The following is a 19,816-nucleotide window of genomic DNA, read 5'->3' as shown; positions in this document are numbered from 1 at the left end:
TCTTCATTAACAAACTTTGCAAAAGAACAATTACACACAATGCTTCTGCTGCTTTACCACCTGATCACTCCCTAACCCCTTGGAACCTGGTTTCTACTCCTATGACTCCAATGAAACTACTCTCTCAAGTTCATCACTGGACAGTCACATGCAAAAGAATGAAACTGGACCACTATCTTAAACCATACACAAAAATTAACTCAAATTGAATTAAACTGAATGTAAGATCTAAATCCATAAAACTTACTGAGGAAAACATAGGTGGTAAGCCCCTTGTCATTGGTCTTGCCCCTGATTTTTTGTATTTAACACCAAAAGCAAAGGCAACAAAAGCAAAAATAAGCAAGTGGGACTACATCAAACTAAAGAGCTTCTGCATATCAAAGGGAACCATCAACAAAATGAAAGAGGAACCTACTGAATGGGAGAAAATATTTACAAATCATATATCTGATAAGAGGTTGATATCTAAAATATATTAAGAATTCATACAACTCAACAGCAAAAAACAAACAATCCAATTAAAAAAGGGGCAGAGTATCTCAATGGACATTCTTCCAAAGACATACAGATGGCCAACAGGTACACAAAAAGGTGCTCAACATCACTATTCATCAGGGAAATGCAAATCAAAACCACAATGAGCTATCACCTTACATCTGTTAGAATGGCTATCATCAAAAAGACAAGAAATAACTGTTGGTGAGGATGTTGAAAAGGAGAACCCTTGTGCACTGTTGGTGAGAATGTAAATTGGTGGAGCCACCATGGAAAATAGTGAGGATGTTCTTCAAAAAATCAAAAACAGAACTACCATATGATTCAGCAATTCCATTTCTGGGTGTTTATCTGGGGAGGGGGAAGAAAAGGAAACACTAACTCTAGAAGATATCTGCATCCCCCACCCTCCATGTTCACTGCAGCATTATTTACAATAGCCAAGATATGGAAGCAACCTATGTGTCCATCAGTGGATGAATGGACAAAGAAAATGTGAGATACCTACACACACACACACCCCCCCCCCCGCACACAATGGAATATTATTCACTCATGAATAAGAATATTGCCATTTTCGACAACACGGATGGACCTTAAGAGCATTATGCTAAGTGAAACAAGTCAGAGACATATGGACAAATAGTGCATGATCTCACTGATATGTGGGTGGGTGAAATGGGTAAAGGGGGTCAAAAGGTACAAACTTCCAGTTATAAAATAAATGTCATGAGGTCATGGTGACTACAGTTAATAATACTGTATTGCACATTTGAAAGCTACTAAGAGTAGATCTTAAAAGTTCTCATCCCAAGAAAAAAAAAGTTTTTTGTAACTATGTATGGTGATGGATGTTAACTAGACTGATTGTGGTGATCATTTCGCAGCATATGAAGATATTGAATCATTATGTTGTACATCTAAAACTAATATAATGTTGTATGTCAATTATGCCTCAATAATTAAAAAAAAAGTTCACCAAAGACTTGCCAATTGTCAAATAAAGAGAGCAGTTCTCACACCATTCCACCTTTCAACTCTATGGCAGGGCTGAACACCCTACACCCCCGTCAAGTTTTTTTCTTGTTTAGCTTCTGTGATGCCAAATTCTCTCCAATGTTTTGGTCTCATTTTTCTTAATTATGACTTCTTCTACCAAGGTTCTATCTCTGACCCTTGCATTTTGTTCTATATGCTATCCTGGGCTTTAATTATCTTGTCTATGTGGATTATCTCAAGATCTAGGTATGAAAGAAATCCTGACTACCATGCTCAGTTTAAGATATAAACTCTTGGGGGCTTCCCTGGTGGCGCAGTGGTTGAGAGTCCGCCTGCTGATGCAGGGGACACGGGTTCGTGCCCCGGTCTGGGAAGATCCCACATACCGCGGAGTGGCTGGGCCCGTGAGCCATGGCCGCTGAACCTGCGCGTCCGGAGCCTGTGCTCCACAACGGGAGAGACCACAACAGTGAGAGGCCTGCGTACCGCAAAAAAAAAAAAAAAAAGATATAAACTCTGAGCTGCCTACCACACATCATCACAGACCCTGCTTGCACCTCACATTCAAATATTCACAGGAAAGAGCTCAGTATTGGCAAGAGAAGGAATAAATTGAAAAAATAGGAATATCTAAAACAGAAGAATTATTACTTAACTTATAGTACATTCATGAAAGAATATTACATATGGCATTATCAGAATAATATGCTGAAGTGTTTAATAACATGGAAAATGCGTATATTATAATGTTCAGTAAAAGAAAAAAGCAGGATAAAAATGGATTGGAAGAAACTGGAAGGGAATATTTCAAAATTTTAACAGTAATTGTCTCTGATAGGTAACATTTTCTTCTTTGTAATTTTATGTATTTTCCAAATGTTCTACAGTGATCTTGAATTAATTTTAGAATCAGAAAATAAGAGGGATTCAGGGTCATATTGCCTACAAAATAAAACCTGGTCTTCACGAATGGCATCCAAGGCCTGCCAAAATCTGGCCCCCAGTGCAGTCTTGTCCTTAACTATAGGCCCCGAACATTCTCTGTTCCGCTCCACCACCTAGCCACCAAGTGCTCAACACCGTCCACTTTTATGGTTCTGTATTCCTGTTTATCAGGTCTGTTCTTCTCCTACCCCAAAGCAGGACATATTGACCCTGAACATCTTTGATCCCTAAACCATAATATAGAGCGGGAGGCAATGCTCAAAATTTTCTGTTGGATTAGCTAAGAAACAACAATTCTACAAGTCTTTTATCCAGCTCATAATGAATATTAATGGTACCAATAATAAACATAAAATTAGCTAAAACAACTCACTGGTTAAGATATCACACGATAAAGACTGCTATTGACTATAAATTGTCACAAAAATTAAGAATTCTTAACAGAATTTAGATAATGTAAAATCTGATCCTGAAAATTTGGACTTTATAAAAATAACAGCCACTATACAGATTAGGTTACACTTGTTTTATAACTCATGTTCATTCTAAAATATACAGAGAAGAGAATAAACACCAAGGAAAATAATTTCATAAAATAAAGACTGAAGTGGAGACTTCCCTGGTGGCACAGTGGTTGAGAATCCGCCTGCCAATGCAGGGGACACGGGTTCAAGCCCTGGTCCGGGAAGATCCCACATGCCGCGTAGCAACTAAGCCCGTGTGCCACAACTACTGAAGCCCACGAGCACAACTACTGAAGCCCACACGCCTAGAGCCCGTGCTCCGCAACAAGAGAAGCCACTGCAATGAAAAGCCCGCGCACCACAATGAAGAGCAGCCCCCTCCTGCAGCAACTAGAGAAAGCCTGTGTGCAATAACGAAGACCCAACACAGCCTAAATAAATAAATTTATTTAAAAAAAAAAAAAGGCCTGAACTGAAAAATAATAGAAATAGTTCAAATGCCTGGAACAGTGCCTGGCACATAGCAGACACTCAACAGATATTTGTTAAATAAAAGAATAAACTGGTATAGAAAATTATCCAAGGAGTTAATTAGATTGGCTTAATGGAGTTTTGTCAGAAAATGCTTAGCCTTATTGAAATATAATTCACATACTATACAATTCTCCCATTTAAAATTTACAGCTCAATGGTTTTTAATATATTCACAGAGTGCGAAACCACCACCACAATCAATTTTAGAACATCTTCATCACCTCCAAAAAAAAAGCTCATACCATGAGTAGTCACTCCCCATTTCCCTCCAACCTCCCAATCCTAGGCAACCACTAATCTATTTTCTGCCTCTGTAGACTCTGCCTATTCTGGACATTTCATATAAATGGAATCATAAAATATGTGGTCTTTTGTGACTGGCTTCTTTCACTTAGCATGAAGTTTTAAAGTTTCATCCATGTTGTAGCATGTATCAGTACTTTCTTTCTTTGTATTGCCAAAATATTCCACTATATGGATTTTATTTACCCATTCCTCAGCTGACAGACAATGCGGTTGTCTCGGATTTTTGGTTATTATAAATAATGCTATGAAAATTCATGTACAGTTTGAACAACATGGTTTTGAACCACACGGGTCCACTAATACACAGATTTTTTTTCAATAGTAAATACTACAGTACTACCCAATCCATGGCTGGTTGAATCCTCGAATGTGGAACCACAGATACTGAATTTCTGATAAGGAGGGCCGACTAAGATAAGTTGACTTGACTGCATGGAGAGTCAGTGTGTAATAGGGAAGAACAAATCTGACTCATTAGATTTATTCCTTTTGCTTTAACCTTTGTGCTTTGTTGCCTGTGCTTAGTCATGCTGGCTCTGAACCTTTTGTAAAAGAATGTTGCCTATAGTCTGAAATATACAGGATAGCCTATTCTCAGGGCTCTGACCTCTAAGAGTCCATTCATACAGAGATAAAAAGTTGTAGAACAGAGAATAATATTTGTTTTGTTAAACACAGGAAGATCATGACCTGACCTACCCGGACAGCTGCAAGAACAAAGGATTCCTTCAGGAAGAAGTTTGCAACAACTAACCACGCTTCTCCCTCACTTTGCCTTTAAATGGTCCTGCAATAAACCCTTCTCTGCTCCAAACCCTCCGAAGTCTGACTTTTCAGTTTGTTTGGCCTCATTGTGTGTCAGGCAAGTGCTCCAACCCCCTACCCCTGTGTTGTTCAAGTGTTAATTGAACAAGTTTTTGTGTTGATATGTTTTCATGTCTTTTGGGGTATATTAGTGGAATTGCCAGATCATATGGTAACTGTTTAACATGTGAGGAATTGCCAGTCTGTTTTCTAAAGCGTTGCACTAGAAAATGCTTTCTGATGAAGATACAGTATTGATGTACCACTCTTAAAAATAGTTTTTGATAATAAACACAAGTCAAAACATTATCAGAGTCAAAATGTCTGACATTTTCATCCCATTTCCCCCCTCCTGGTTAAATCCTACTAATCTTTCGAAGCTCAGCTCACAGGCCGCCTCTTCTAAGGAGTCTTCCCTACTTTCTCAGAATTAATAGCTCCATTCCTCCTTTCAACTGCTGTAACAATTTTATTTGTACACTTACTATATATAGGCTTTGTCACTCTGCCCTATATTGCATTTAACAATATATGTCAATATCTCCCAATAAAGTGCAGGCTCCTGGATGGTAAAAATTATATTTTATACCAATGTTTACAGTAATGATTATTGTGAAGAATATATCATTTGAGATTTGAGATATCATTTGAGATGATGAAAAGAGCTCATGCAAAGGATGTAAGTAAGCATCACACATACTATTTTCACAGAACAAACTTATCTTCAAGGTACTATACTTAATAAAAGATAAACTAGAGATAATTTTATCAACAAATGCTGACATTTGTTGATGAGCAACAAATAACATATATCTCAAGACATATAATGAGCAAAAATAATGACTTAAATAAGCAGAAACACAAGTAGGGGGAAAAAAGAGGGACTTTCTTAAAACTGTTAAATAAAAATTAATTACAACATAAGCCAATATGTCTATATTTTGTTAAATCATATTAGTTGGTAGAATGACTGAACGGACACATCAATGTTCATTTTGCCCTGAATCTGCAGAAAATTCAGGGCAAAATGTCTCTAAATTACGAAGTTAAAAAAAAAAGAAAACTTTCAGGACTTCCTTGGTGGCACAGTGGTTAAGAATCCACCTGCCAATGCAGGGAACACGGGCTCAAGCCCTGGTCCGGAAAGATCCCACATGCTGCAACTAAGCCCGTGCACCACAACTACTGAGCCTGCGCTCTAGAGCCCGCAAGCCACAACTACTGAGCCCCCGTGCTACAATTACTGAAGCCTGTGTGCCTAGAGCCCATGCTCTGCAACAAGAGAAGCCACAGCAATGAGAAGCCCTCGCACTGCAATGAAGAGTAGCCCCTGCTCACCGCAACTAGGGAAAGCCTGCGCACAGCAACGAGGACCCAATGCAGCCAAAAATAAAATAAATTAATTTTTTAAAAAAGAGAGAGAAAACTTTCTTTTTAATACTAATTCACTTTACTTGAATATATTAACATGTAAATAATTGGCTTGGCCTAATAAAAATTGGGGGAAGAGTGTAAGATATTTATTCATTTTTAATAATTGTGGAAAAATATAACAAAATTTACTATCTTAGCCATTTTCAAGTGCACAGTTCAACAGCTTCAAGTACATTCATATTGTTGTGCACCAAATCTCCAAGAACCCCTTTCATATTGTAACACTGAAACTCTGTACCCACTGAACAACAACTCCCCAATGCTCCCTCCCCTCAGCCCCTGGCAACCATCATTTTACTTTCTATCTCTGTGAATTTGACCACTCTAGGTAGCACATATAAGTGGAATCACACAGTGAATGGTAGGTGAATGGATAAAGTATGGTACATCCAGATAAGAGAATATTATTCAGTGTGAAAAAGAAACGAGCTATCAAGCCATGAAGACATGGGAGAAATCTAAACGTATATTACTAAGTGACACTAAATTATTTTATATCCATATTAGAAATCTTAAGGCCATTCAGTTGTATGTATACTTTTCACCCCTGTAATCCACAGGAAAAGACCATAGTGCAAGTCCTGGTCACCTATTCTCCCTAAGTCTCCAGACTGCTCGTTCCTACAGTTCTTTTCTTCCTCACCCTGATTCATTCTTCTGTGGCTGCTCTCTTTCCCAACTCATTCTACCACACCACCTGAAACCCGGGTTCCAGGGTTGAACAAACTCTACATTCTCAACCTCTTCACCTAACAGTCTACTCACTGCCTAAGTGAAACCTGGCTAGCTCGTGAGCACACTACTTGTGTTGAAGCTCTATAGGGGGTAGTGTTCTCCACTCCCATCTTCCACTGGAGGCAGCAATAGCATTTTCCAAACTCCTCAGTGCCACTTACAGGCTGTTACCTCTTTTCCTTTCAGCTTGAGGCACATGACATATGGCTATGTCACACTCTTCTTCTCCTGGTTAATGTCACACAGAAGTACCTTTCCCTCTCTCTCTCTCTCTTCACTCCAACACCTGCAATCATACTGGCTATTTTAACACTGTGCAAATAACCTAACACCCTAGACCCAGAGTTCTTTGCCCTATGCCTATCCTCATACCATTTCAGTAACACCTATACCCTGGGCCTTGCCTACTCTCTAGACTTTCTCTAGAGAAAGATGCAGGAACATGCATGTTGCCATCACTAAAATTCATGTTCTAAATTTCAGTTAGGCCTTGCCTTTGGTCAGTTGCTTCTCTCATTCCTTATAGAAGCTTTTCTGATTTTTTATCATTATCCTCATATCCCTCACTTCATCTTTTTTGGCTCCTACTGAGAAAGTTAAGGTCATCAGATGAGAATTCTCTTAAATTCCAGCCCTACCTAAGCTAACCTACTAACTTTGCATAAGTCACTCCTTTGCTCTTGGTTCCGTAGATGCTTGAGTATCCAAGCAAGCCCAGACTCCGTGAAATGACCACTCTCTCCTGTTCTTTATGTGGCAGCAGTAATACACCACTATACTCACAGTACTTCCAGCACACACCATGCCGCTGTTCCTTGCCGCTGTGTGTACTGTTCCTTCTACTGTTCCATCTCCTTCACCAGCTAGACTTTTTTCGAAACCTTGCTAAAAAATTATCTTCCATGACACTTCCCCTGACCCACCCCCTCCAAAAAAGAAAAAAAAAAACAAACCAGTTAAACACTTCTTCCTACCTTTTCTTGTATTTCTACTACTGTAAATTTTACACTGCATGGAAAATTTTTATAGGTAATTAAAAGAACAAATTTGGGTGAAATGAATGGTAGAAACAAGAAGTACAGGAATTGAGTAAGAGGTGAAATCATAGTAGGGACGATGAAAAAAGATTTCGTTCATTCAACAAACAACGAATATTTATTAAGGACTTAGTATATGAAGTAAGTGTTGGAGGAAAGCAGTGGGTGGATTGTAGGATGGGACAGATGTGGGCATAAAGCTGATGAGACATTTGCTCTAGATCTTGAAGAATGCTTGGAATTTCAATCAACTAAAAGAATGGTAAAGAAGAGGTGGAAATAGGAGAGAGTACCAAGGAGACAGAAATGCACACATATTTGGCTAATATAAACTGACCAGTCTTGGCTAAAATGGGAGGTTTAGAAAGAGCAGTATTAGGAAATAAAATTGAAAGCTTAATCATAGAAAACCTAGAGTTAGCAAGGGCCTTAAGAATCACCTAGGTCACCCATCCTTCTAATGAAGGATAACATTCCTGACAAATGGACAAGGTAGCCAATTCACTAACTACCGTCTTCTTTTAAATGTTACAGATTATCTTTTCTGTTATTATATTGAATAGAAACATGCCATCTTCAACATTTCCCCACTGGTCCTGTTCTCTCCTCTGATGTACCCAGCATAAGTCTATTCCCTCTTTATGGGACAGTCTTTCAAATATCTTTCATTTAATCAACGTGTGATCTTGAACAAATTGTGTGGCTTTTCTGCAGATCAACTTTCTCTTCTCTAAAAGAGAGGAGTGGCAGAGGCTAACTGTCCTCTGATAGCCGTCTTCCCCTTCTCTTTATTGTAACTGACTCTTTTGCTGGGCACATGGACACCCAGCAAAGACGGCATTTCTTATCCTTCCTTGGGGCTGGATGTGTCCTCGTGCTCAAGTTCTGGTCAACAGGCTGTGAGCAAAAAGGATCTCCCATTCCCCTTTCCTCCTTCCCAGTGGCTGGCATTCGGACGCGGGGTGAGCCAACTTAGTCCCTGGGGATGAGAACAATATCTGGTTGGGTATAACAGAGCAACCAGATAGAGTCAGGGCCCCTGATAACCTGATGGGTCAGAGCCACCACATCAGCTCGGGCTTTTTATATGTGAGAGAAATAAATTTCTACCTAGTTTAAGCCACTTGTTATTTTTCAAATATATGTGTTACAGAACTTGATCTATATCTTAACCCAACAGGAGGTAACACATCTATAAAAAGGATTTTGTAATACATAAAATTAGGAATGTAAAATATACATGTACACATGCTCAATTTTTAGTATTTGAACACCATCATCTTCCCTCGAGACTCACCCCGGTCTCCTGTTATGAACACAGTTCGGGATTCCTCAGAATCTTACTTGATCTTACTGGATCTCTACTTGATAATATCCCTCAAAGGCTGACACCCCAAACTGAACATTAATTCTTTATAAGCTGTGTACATAGGACAGCATATACTTCCCCATATGACTTCCCCATGTATTTAATTTGGGAATCTCTGTGTATTTGTCATTCTTAGCAAAGCTACAACAGATCCTTTCTCCAAATATCTGCATTGTTTCAATAAATATTTATAAACTGCCTAGTGTGCAAGGCTTAGACATACAATAGTGACTATTAACTTACTAGTGGAAAATGGCATTAATAACAGTTTTACAAGGTACAACAATCCAGTAATGAAACAATTTTGAGGACTTACAACTGGAAAGTCACACCTTGAAAAAAACAGTACGTGCATGAGTACTATGTTTCTCATCTTTCATATACAATAACTTTGGACAAATCTAAAAGGGCCAGGTCTAATGACTTGTTTAGTGGTGTCACACACTGGAACCAGTTTTCTCAGACTAGCATTCAGAAAAAGTCATACTATATATATTTATCTACTGTTTTGTTAAAACATAAGAATGAGAAAACATGTAACATAAAATTTGAGAGGCAACAGAGTTTTGTGATTAAGAGCATACCCTGGAGCCAGACTGCCTCCCTGCCCTGCCACTTACTAGCTGTGTTAACTTTCAGCACCTCTTTGGGCTTGTTTCCTCAGGTATAAAATGAGAGTAATAGCAGTAGTAATAACAGTGATAATGTAGTAATAGTACCTTCCTCCTAGGATTATTTTGAGGCTGTAAAGGCTTAGAAAAGTTCCTGACACATGGGCAAAGTGCTAGCTACTTTTGAAAAAGTACTAGCTCAATTAAGCGTCAGCTACCATTTTTATAGCTATTATAATAATGCGAATAGATGACCTCATTTCTGGTCAGGGTATAAATAATTTTGTGCCATATGGTCAAACAGCATTATTTTTTGTATTTGTTACTTATTATTAATTTTTTCATCTTAAAAAAGTCAATTTAATGTATCAAAGGGCAAGTTAATAATATACATATATCAGAAGTCTTAAAACTGCCCTTTGACTCAATAATTCCATTTCTAAGTGTGAATCCTAAAAAAATAACAATGATGTGCACATCTTTAAGGATGCTCAATTTAGTGTGTTTATAAAAATGTTAATAAAAAAGAAAGCAAAGAAGACTATTTCAAAAGGGGCTTTGTCCAGCAAACCATGGAAATCCATACAATGGAATGGTATGCATCTATTAAAAATAAGTCTGTAATTGAATACTTAATGATATGGGAAGATATATTAAATGAAAAAAAATATAAGTATAGTATGATCCCACTTTGGTTTTTAAAAAAAAAGTATGTGATAAGTGTGTGTGGAGGGTGTGTGTGTATATATATATGTGTGTGTGTACGGATCAATAAAGTCTCCAAGGTTATACATCAAAATAAAAAGTGATTATCTCTAGCTGGTTCATTTATATGCAATTTCTGTTCTTTTTGCTTTTCTATTTTGTAAGTTTTCCACATGAATATGTGTTATTTTTGAAATAAGGAAAAAAGTTACTAAAAAGAAGTACACAATGTGCAGTGAACTAAAATCTTGAAAACATGAAGATACTCTGGCCAAAGAGAGAAAAACGCCTTCAACTTGTTTCCAAAGTAAAAGATCCAACACAGATATGCTCATAAACTTCCCAGACACTCCCTGAATTCACATGTGGTTTTCTGCCACAAGCTCATGTGAAACTTAGAAAAGTATTTAGCTATGAGCACAAAAAAAGATGCAAAAAATAAAGCAAACTTGGAAATCCTAAAAAAATACAGGAAAATTTTCTCATTATATTTCTTTATTAAAGCAGACCAGAAATTATTTAGCTTGTTCTGATAGTCTTAGTAAACCTCTAAAGTGATGTGAATGCTTTTACAAAGGAAGAGTGCTCTGAAAAGATTTTAACGTAACATTCTGTCTTTTTGAAAGGTCTTCAAAAATATTTTATTAGGCAATAATTTGGCTTCAGTTTATTAGATTATTATAATCATACAATGTATTTTCTGGGTGTTTTATTAACTATCATATGTAAAAATCTGACCTTTTTTAATAACATGTATTACATATAAATACCTTTTTTTAACATCTTTATTGAAGTATAACTACTTTACATCGTTGTGTTAGTTTCTGCTGTATAACAAAGTGAATCAGCTATATGTATACATATATCCCCATATCCCCTCCCTCTTGCGTCTCCCTCCCACTCTCACTATCCCATCGCTCTAGGTGGTCACAAAGCACCAAGCTGGTCTCCCTGTGCTATTCGGTTGCTTCCCACTAGCTATTTTACATTTGGTAGCGTATATATGTCAATGCCACCCTCTCCCTTTGTCCCAGCTTACCCTTCCCCCTCCCCGTGTCCTCAAATCCATTCTCTACTCTGCGTCTTTATTCCTGTCCTGCCCCTAAGTTCTTCAGAACCATTTTTTTTTAGACTCCATATATATGTGTTAGCATACGGTATACAAATAAGTACCTTTTAAGTTTTTATTTTTTTTTTCTAACATCTTCACTGGATACACCTTCCCAGGAGAAACTGGACCCTTCTAAGATTAATTTTCATTAATAATCTTTAAAAGGGCAAAACGGTGTAAGGAAATTTTAGATGAAAAATCCAGTACGCAGGCTTACTTACAATAGACCAGAGCTAAGAAATCCACAGTAAATATGTCTCCAACTGCTTATCAGGCTGCCACTAAGTGTAGTGTGTTAAACATATAACTGACCTCCTCGTATCTCCCCAACGATATGTATATTCCCCTTGCAAAATAAAACAAAGATTCTTCCTGACTTCTTTACTCTGTCATGTCATCAAGGCATCTGTCATAGCATTTTCATTTCATCACTTACTTCCATGAGAAGCCTCCAAGTTCAGGTTCTTATTCACTCCTGCCTGGGTTATTTTAATAGACTCCTAATTTGTCTCCTCATTTCTAATCTATCCCCATTTGAATCCAAAGAGCATCAGCCCACCAGCCAGCTTAAACATCACTTTAATTACATTACAACCTAGTGCAAGAATCTTAGATTGACTTTTTTTTAACATCTTTATTGGAGTAATTAGATTGATTTTTTTTCCTATAAGCAGTGGAAAGTAAATTCTTTATAATTGCATCCAATGTCTCTATCTTCTGCTAGAAGTTTAATGTGAACTCTCTCAGCAGTCAGGCTGATCTATCACCAACTGCTATTGCCAACTTGCTCAATCGGTCCTCCCACCCACACTTCCCTGTCAACGCTACTTCATCCTTCCAGCATGCACAACTGAAAATGTGATGTGGTTTTCAGTAACCTTTACAGCTGTAAGCAAACTCTTTACCTTCAGAATTTCAACAACACTCACATTGTGAGTGATGAGGCACTAAATCATACTGTCTCCTATCACCAAGCAATTATCCATGTATGATCTAATTTCATTAAGTAGAGGTAATTGCCTTATAGGCCTTTATATTTGTTGTACTTATATTTGTTGCCCTTGACAGGCAGCTAGAAACTTGGTAAATGCTCAACTAATATTTGGTAAACAATGAATGTTCTTCATCTTTAGTTTTCGCACAAAACAAAATATATTTAAATATATTTATTATTTGCTATGTACCTCCAAGGCTTTTCTTTAACAAAATGAATTATTCTTTTACGTAGGTTCATGCATCAGGGGTCCCCACAACCACCCCCAGGTTCAGTGATCCATTAGGAGGACTCACAGGACTCAGCATATAGTCATACCCATGTCTAAGATATATCGTCCATGTACTACAGCAAAATGATACAAGGCAGAATCAGCAAAGGAGAAAGGGGCACAGAACAAAGTCCTCAGAAACCAAGTTCAAGCTTCCAAGAGTTCTTTCTCAGTGGAGTCATCCAGAACACAATTTCTCCAACATCAAATTGTGACAACACATGTGTCTACCAAGGAAACTCATTAGAAATGCAGTACCTAAGGGTACCCTCCCCCCACATAGGCACCTCCGGGCTGGTCACGTAGGCACCCTCTGCCTAGAACAGGCCAAAATTCCAGACTCCCAGAAAGTATTCAGCACAAATCACACTGTAGTCCAGGCACAATGAGCCACTCCAAAGTTTGATTCACTGTAGGCAACTGCTGAACATTCAGGTTCCCAGATGCCAGCAAAAACACTGTAAACAGGCCTTTCTCAGGAAAGCAGTCTTGGGCCTGCTAAGTTAACCCTTTTCTGTGTAGTTCATTGCATATTTTTATGGGAGAAATTTTAAGTGTTAACTATATTTGATTTTTGAGAGGTACAGGTGATTTTTTTAAAAATTAAAATCTAGCATTTATTTAGAGATGCACTGCCTAGACTGGTACCCAAGAATGAAAAGTTATGACAGTTTTTTTTTAACACTTAAAACTTAAATGCCTTAAAAAAATTTTTTTTTATTGGGGTATAGTTGCTTTATTTTTTTACTTTTTTAAAGATTTAATTTTATTTATTCTTGGCTGTGTTGGGTCTTCGTTGCTGCACGCGGGCTTTCTCTAGTTGCGGCGAGCGGGGGCTACTCTTGGTTGAGGTGCACGGGCTTCTCACTGCAGTGGCTTCTCTTGTTGCGGAGCACGGGCTCTAGGTATGTGGGCTTCAGTAGTTGCGGCACGCAGGCTCAGTAGTTGTGGCTCGTGGGCTCTAGAGTGCAGGCTCAGTAGTTGTGGCCCACGGGCTTAGTTGCTCCGCGGCATGTGGGATATTCCCGGACCAGGGATAGAACCTGTGTCCCCTGCAATAGCAGGTGGATTCTTATCCACTGCGCCACTGGGGAAGTCCCAGAATAGTTTCTTTACAAAGTTGTGTTAGTTTCTGAACAGCAAAGTGAATCAGCTATATGTATACATATATCCCCTCGCTTTTGGATTTCCTTCCCATTTAGGTCACCACAGAGCACTGAGTTCCCTGGGTTATACAGTAAGTTCTCATTAGTTATCTATTTTATACATATTAGTGTATATATGTCAATCCCAATCTCCCAATTCATCCCACCTCCCCTTTCCCCCCTTGGTGTCCATACGTTTGTTCTTTACATTTCTGCCTTAAGTTATGCAATTTTAAAATAATTCACATCCTTAAGTATTTCTGGTTTTCTTTCTTTTTTCTTCTAAAATGAGGTAGATTTTTGAAATCAATACTTGCATAGTTGCCAGGAGAAAAAAATTAAGTATAACATGTAAAGGAAACAAACCCTTTCAGACAAGCTCCTTGTCTTCTTTTTAAATGTCAGTTGGTGCCAGAGCACTGTGGTAGCTGTTTTAGGTGCATCGTCTTACTAAATCCTCACAACACCCCCATAAGCCAGTGATGGTTTCTATTTTATAGATGGAAGCTTGGAGAGGCTAAGTAACCAACCCAGGTTTGCCATTGTGGAGCTAGGATTTAGGTTCAGATCCACCTCATTCCAAAATCTTGGTCTTAGCTTTACACCAACTACCTGTACCTAACAAGGAGCACGCTCCTTCTTATGAATCACTTCCCTCCAAACTATATGGGTGTTGTTTGGTTGGTTATACAGAGCACTACTCTTAACCTAACTGACTTTGATTAAAGTCGCAGTTTAGTTGGAAGAAAAAGGGGTAAATTTAATACAGGATACTCTGCTTTTTCCTTTCCAATCTTGCAAATTCCAAATCAAATTACACCCCTTGCTTGTTAAAACCATTGGGAAACTCCATCTTCAGCACAACACACAATTTCCTCCTTTACATGGCATCAATCTGCTTGAAATTAGAGAGACCTGTATTATAATTTTGGCTTTTCACCTACCAGATGTGGGGACCTTGGGAAAGTTAGTTATGCTGAATCTCAGTCTATTCATCTACAAAATGGGGATCCCTACCTCATAGGCTTGCTGTGAGAATTAAATATGATATTTAAAAGGTTTAGCCTATACCTATTTGCTGAATAAATGACTGTCTGCAATACCAGAATAACTGATTTACAAGCAAGCCAAACCAATAATCTGAGGGAGAAAGGAGGGAGCAGGGAAGTACCCTGACCACCAGGTGTCACCACTGGCCCAGAAGAGCTGGTCTAACTGCCAGAGTGGTGGGTGGGACTTTGCCACAGAACGGGGTAAGACTCTCATTTGCACCTACAGAACATTCAAGAATTGGCTTTGGACTTCAGCACCTTAAGAGTTGGTACAATATTTGCTCAACCATTCTGAGTTACAGTGTTCTCTTACCAATGTGTTAAAAATGACTGTGTAGATGTGTCATCATAGTTTAATCTAAAAAACTACGCTCAGCTGATTTTTTTTTTTTAATTCTGAGAATCAGTATTGCTTCATACGTCCTTTGCTTTGGCCAACTAGACATTTACATTTTTTGGCTTTCATAGGCTTCAATATTGCCACTGCGGACAATTTTCTGGTCCCAATTCCACAACCCATGGACATTATTTCCTTTACATTATTAATAGGGGTGACAGATAAAAGTAAAGCAGAATATTTTTTAGGGTAAAAATGAAGTCCATGAACAGCACATCTAAGCAAAATAAGCATTAACTATGAGCCTTATTCCTTGATCTCAGGAACTTAAAAGTTCATTTTTTAAAATTCCACAAACTTTCTCTTTTCTTAAGGAACATTTACCCTAGGAGAGATCTGTCAACCTACAAATATCCCTGAAATGACTCAAGGAACACTACCACTCCTGACTTGATTCTGTAACCTGCCAACGACACTCCCTGGGAGTGCCCAGGGGCTCATTTCAAAATGAGAGCAGGGCATTGGCTCTCCTTCTGGTTCTAATTCCTCCCCACTGAGAGCCATTAGCGGTCGCCTCAAGACGGGCAATTCAGTGCGTGTTAGCGCGTAACTGGACACGCAGCTCTGAGATGAGGCACAAACTGTTGTCCTGTCGGTGCCAGCGAACACTTGACTCAAGCCTGACCAGGCCTACCCCGGCCTCATCCTGGACTCCAGCGGCCCCCAGTAACCAACACGGTGAAGAAGAAAGGCTAAAAGCACAGGCTTCGGTTTAGAGCGGGCGCTCTTGGAACTCGAGCAGTTTGGGTTATTTTTGTTTTAACAACAGCTCAAGTTCCACTTTGCATCTCACAAATATGGAAAGGTCTAAAGAGAAACCAGAAGCATCCTCTCCCTTCTGACCATCGCTCCCATTCCAAGAGAATTTAGGAGGGAAGAACAGATACCAGGAACCATCTGGAATCACGAGCACAGGTGGCTTACCCCAGCCGAGAACCCATTTGCAAAGCACTTTCGCAGATCGATACATTCCCGACAGATCTCAGACGGGTCCCTAGAGAAAGAAGAGCTCACGAGGCTGGCCGCCCTCCTGGAGCAAATGGGCCACGGAAAGAGATGCTGCCCATCCAACAAGCCCCTGCGGGGCAGGCGAGGGCGCAGCTGCTCGGGAGCAGCGGCCGGCGCGTTACCTGGGGGACTCGGCGGTGAAGCTGCCGCCGTCCAGCAGCCGCATCTTGCAGAAGAGGACCCCGTTGACGAAGGGCACCGAGGAGAGCTCCTCGAGCTCGAAGTCCACCTTAAACTTAAACTTCTTCTTCTTCATCATCATGAGAGCCAGACGCCGGCGAGCGGGGGGCGGGGGCGGCCCCAAGGGGCGCGCGGGCCGGCGCCGCCGCTTCAACTCGGCCGAGCCGCGGGCCCGCCCAGCCCCATGGCCGGGGCTGCGAGCTGCGCGTGGAGGCGCTGCCGGGGCCGGTGCCGCCGCCGCCGCCGCCGCCGCCTCTAGCGGCAGCCCCGGCCGGAGCGCGGCGGCGGCCGTTGCGCGGACCCCGCCCACCCACGGGGAGCGGTCGTGCTGCAGCTCGTCTGAGCGGTGGGCGCCCTTTCGGTGTGCAGCTTGCAGCCGGCGCCGCCGCCCGTCTGGGAGGAGGGGAGGCGAAGCTCCGAGAACTGCCGCTGCCGCTGCCGCCGCCTCCTCAGCTCCTCGGGGTCGGAGGCGCCCCTAGCGGCAGCGTCCAGCAGCGCACTGCCGGGCGGAAGAGGGAGGGCGGGCGTGGAGGTTCTGGGCGTTAGAGCGTCACCCCTCTCTGGGGTTAAAAAAAGACAAATCCTACCAAAAACGAACTTCCTTCTACAGCTTCCTCTCTGCCTTTCTTTCAGTTTTTGCTCCGCCCCCTTTCTTCCCCTTCCCCTCCACTGATATATTTTTCCCTTGGGTTTGAGAGTCATGGGTTAATAGGGTTAATCAGAATCTCCACGACGTTGTTTTCGTCAAATTGAAATCCTAAAACTAAAATTTCTTTTAGGTACTCTAAATTCATGTGCCTCCTAATATAAAACGAGGAAGAACAAGGAAAGGATTAAAATGTGTTGAGGACTCAGGCACTGTACTGCTACAGGCGTATTCTCTTGTTTCTTCTTTAATTCCTGTCATCCCGGATAAAAGAGTACAGACGGGATGAAAATAGTACCTTCCTTTCTAAAATTTGTCTGTCTATACTGGGAACTGAAAAGCCTAAAAATAAAGCCTCCATAGATGCATAGCAATTACCTGCCCTCTATAGGCAGGTAGGTGTATGTTGTTACAATGTATATTGCCTACTTGGTTACATAATCGTGTTTTCAGTCTGAGTTATAACCCTCTCCGTAATCTCTCCGAAAGGCTGCCATAGAAGAGATTCTCGTTCCCAGTTCACTCATTTATTCATGCATTCATTCACATAAAATTTTTTTAATCGCCTAAAATATTAGTCACTGTCTAGACCCAATGATTTATTTTTAAAAACCGCAAAAAACCGAAAAACCCTGACCTCAAGAGTTTTACGATTTAGTGAGAGACATACAAATCTGTCGTTAAAAAACAAACCTAGCATGTGTGTTTAGAATGAAGAAGCAGTTTGTCTCGAACTCAGAAGCAGCAGCAATTAATTGAAGTTAACCAGTGTTCTAAATTTCAAAGAATGAATAGGATTTGGGACAAGGTGGGGTGTGGGAGGAGGGGAGGTGTTCCAGGTGGAGGAAATGAAGGTAAAGACCCAGGGACAGAGTTTAGGAGTTTGGAGCTGGGGGGTTGGTAGTGAACATAGCTGGTTGGCCAGCAGGACAAGGGTAAGAGGAAGTGAGAAGAGTTAAACGGGACTTTGAGGTTTGTAACTTGGAAAACTAGTTGGATGGCTGGAAGCAGGAGGAAGGCAGGTTGGAACTGGAAGCGATAATGAACATTTATTTGAACTGGGAGACATCCAGGGAGAGAAGGGCAGCCTTAGCTCAGGGGAGAGGTTAAGCCTGAATATATGCATTTGGGATTTAGAGCATTTTCCCTGATGGCTGAAGTCCCAAGAATGGATAAAAATGAGTTACTCTGAAGAATATTTAATGGGTAGATGGAGGAAGAGGAGCTTGTGAAGGCGCCTGAGAACAAACAGAGAAAGAGGAGATCAAGGAAGATAAATGGCCTGGAAGCCCAGAAAGAGTTTTAATCATTTAACATTCATATTTATTAATACCTACTGTGTGCCAGGCACTGTGCTGGAGACTAGAGATACAAATGAACAAGACACACAGGGGCTTATAATACAGATACGCAAGCAGATCAATTAGAGAGGGAGAGAGAGAGGTAGGTCTATGATCTATGGAGAGTAGAGGAGGGTAGTCTGTATTGCTGCGGAGCAATCCTGGAGGATTTGGACTGAAAAGAAGCTATTAAATTGAAGTTCTAGGAAGTCATTGGTAATCTTGGCAAGAGAAGCCTCCATAAAAGGTGATGGCAAAGTAAGATTAAAATGGTCTTGTAAGCAGATAGGGTAGGGGGTCCCTGGAGAAAAAAAGAACCAGGCATGGTTTTCTTAACATAAGAGAAGCCGTTTTTTGGCCTAAGCCATTTTGGGATCTAAGCCTGGAGACAATAATTGCCCTTGAACAGGTGTCAGTAATTAATGATCTTAAGGGAAGTGAGGGAATGCAGGACAAAGGGAAAGCAGTCAAGTAACAATAGTTCAGCAATAAAACAGAGTCCCAGTTCCTCCTCAAGGGATATACATTACAATCTGATACTTATTTTTGAGTCCTGCAGGAACTAAGGCCCCTCACCCAGGTGGAGGATGGTAACTACATGCTGAGACCCCAGACTGATCAGAACCTAAGGAATGATGACTTTTTCTGGCTTCGACCAACTAAAGCCTGGGCTCTGTCCACCTTTGCCCCAATTCTATGCTGAATTCTCCTCTGTTCAAGCCCCTTCATGAATACGCATGTACCCTTAGCTTAAAATTTCCCCAGTTTTGCTGTTGGGGAGGTACTGCTTTGGGAAAGATCCCCAGTATTCTCCTTACTTGTTGCAAGTAATAAATCCTTCCTTCTCTTTGTGTCTTTTGGCTCAACACCCACCAAGAGGCAAACCCAGTTTTTGGGTAACAATCTGGGAAGTGAATGGTAGGTAGTCATGTGGGGTAGGTGACTTAATTTTTTTTTTTTCTGATTTTTGTCAGTGAATGAAAAGAGAAAGGACAGTAGCTAGAGCAGGAGGGTTCAAGCTTTTTCAACGACATTCAGGAACTATCCAAGATTTACTGAGTGCTTAATATGTGCCAAGCACCTTGATAAGTCCTAGAGATCTAAGATGCAGTCTCTGTGCGGAATCTTAGGGTCTATCAGAGGACACAGGTAAGTAAGCAGGCAGTTGTGGTACAGTGTAACATTGAATTCTATCTTTACATGACAGTGGGTTAATAGAGGCTGCTGGGGG

The 19,816-nt window shown here is 40.4% G+C and overlaps 1 protein-coding gene across 3 annotated transcripts in view; it reads right to left on the bottom strand.

Moving 5' to 3' along the window:
• EEIG2 (EEIG family member 2) overlaps window positions 1–17,067 on the bottom strand; it is a 119,895-nt gene extending 102,828 nt beyond the window's left edge. Inside the window, exon 1 of one of the 3 annotated variants that reach the window (XM_067727102.1) lies at window positions 16,542–17,067. In XM_067727102.1, coding sequence (XP_067583203.1) covers window positions 16,542–16,681 — 140 coding nt within the window. In that variant the 5' untranslated portion in view covers window positions 16,682–17,067. The remainder of the gene's footprint in view (window positions 1–16,541) is intronic. The other 2 variants (XM_067727103.1, XM_067727101.1) reach the window with 2 other exon arrangements.
• Window positions 17,068–19,816: the final 2,749 nt, after the last annotated feature.

Source organism: Pseudorca crassidens, chromosome 2, assembly GCF_039906515.1.
Source record: "Pseudorca crassidens isolate mPseCra1 chromosome 2, mPseCra1.hap1, whole genome shotgun sequence".
Classification (NCBI taxonomy): Eukaryota; Metazoa; Chordata; class Mammalia; order Artiodactyla; family Delphinidae; genus Pseudorca; species Pseudorca crassidens.
The sequence above is the reverse complement of the archived record's forward strand: the minus strand, read 5'-3'. Positions and strand labels throughout refer to the sequence as shown.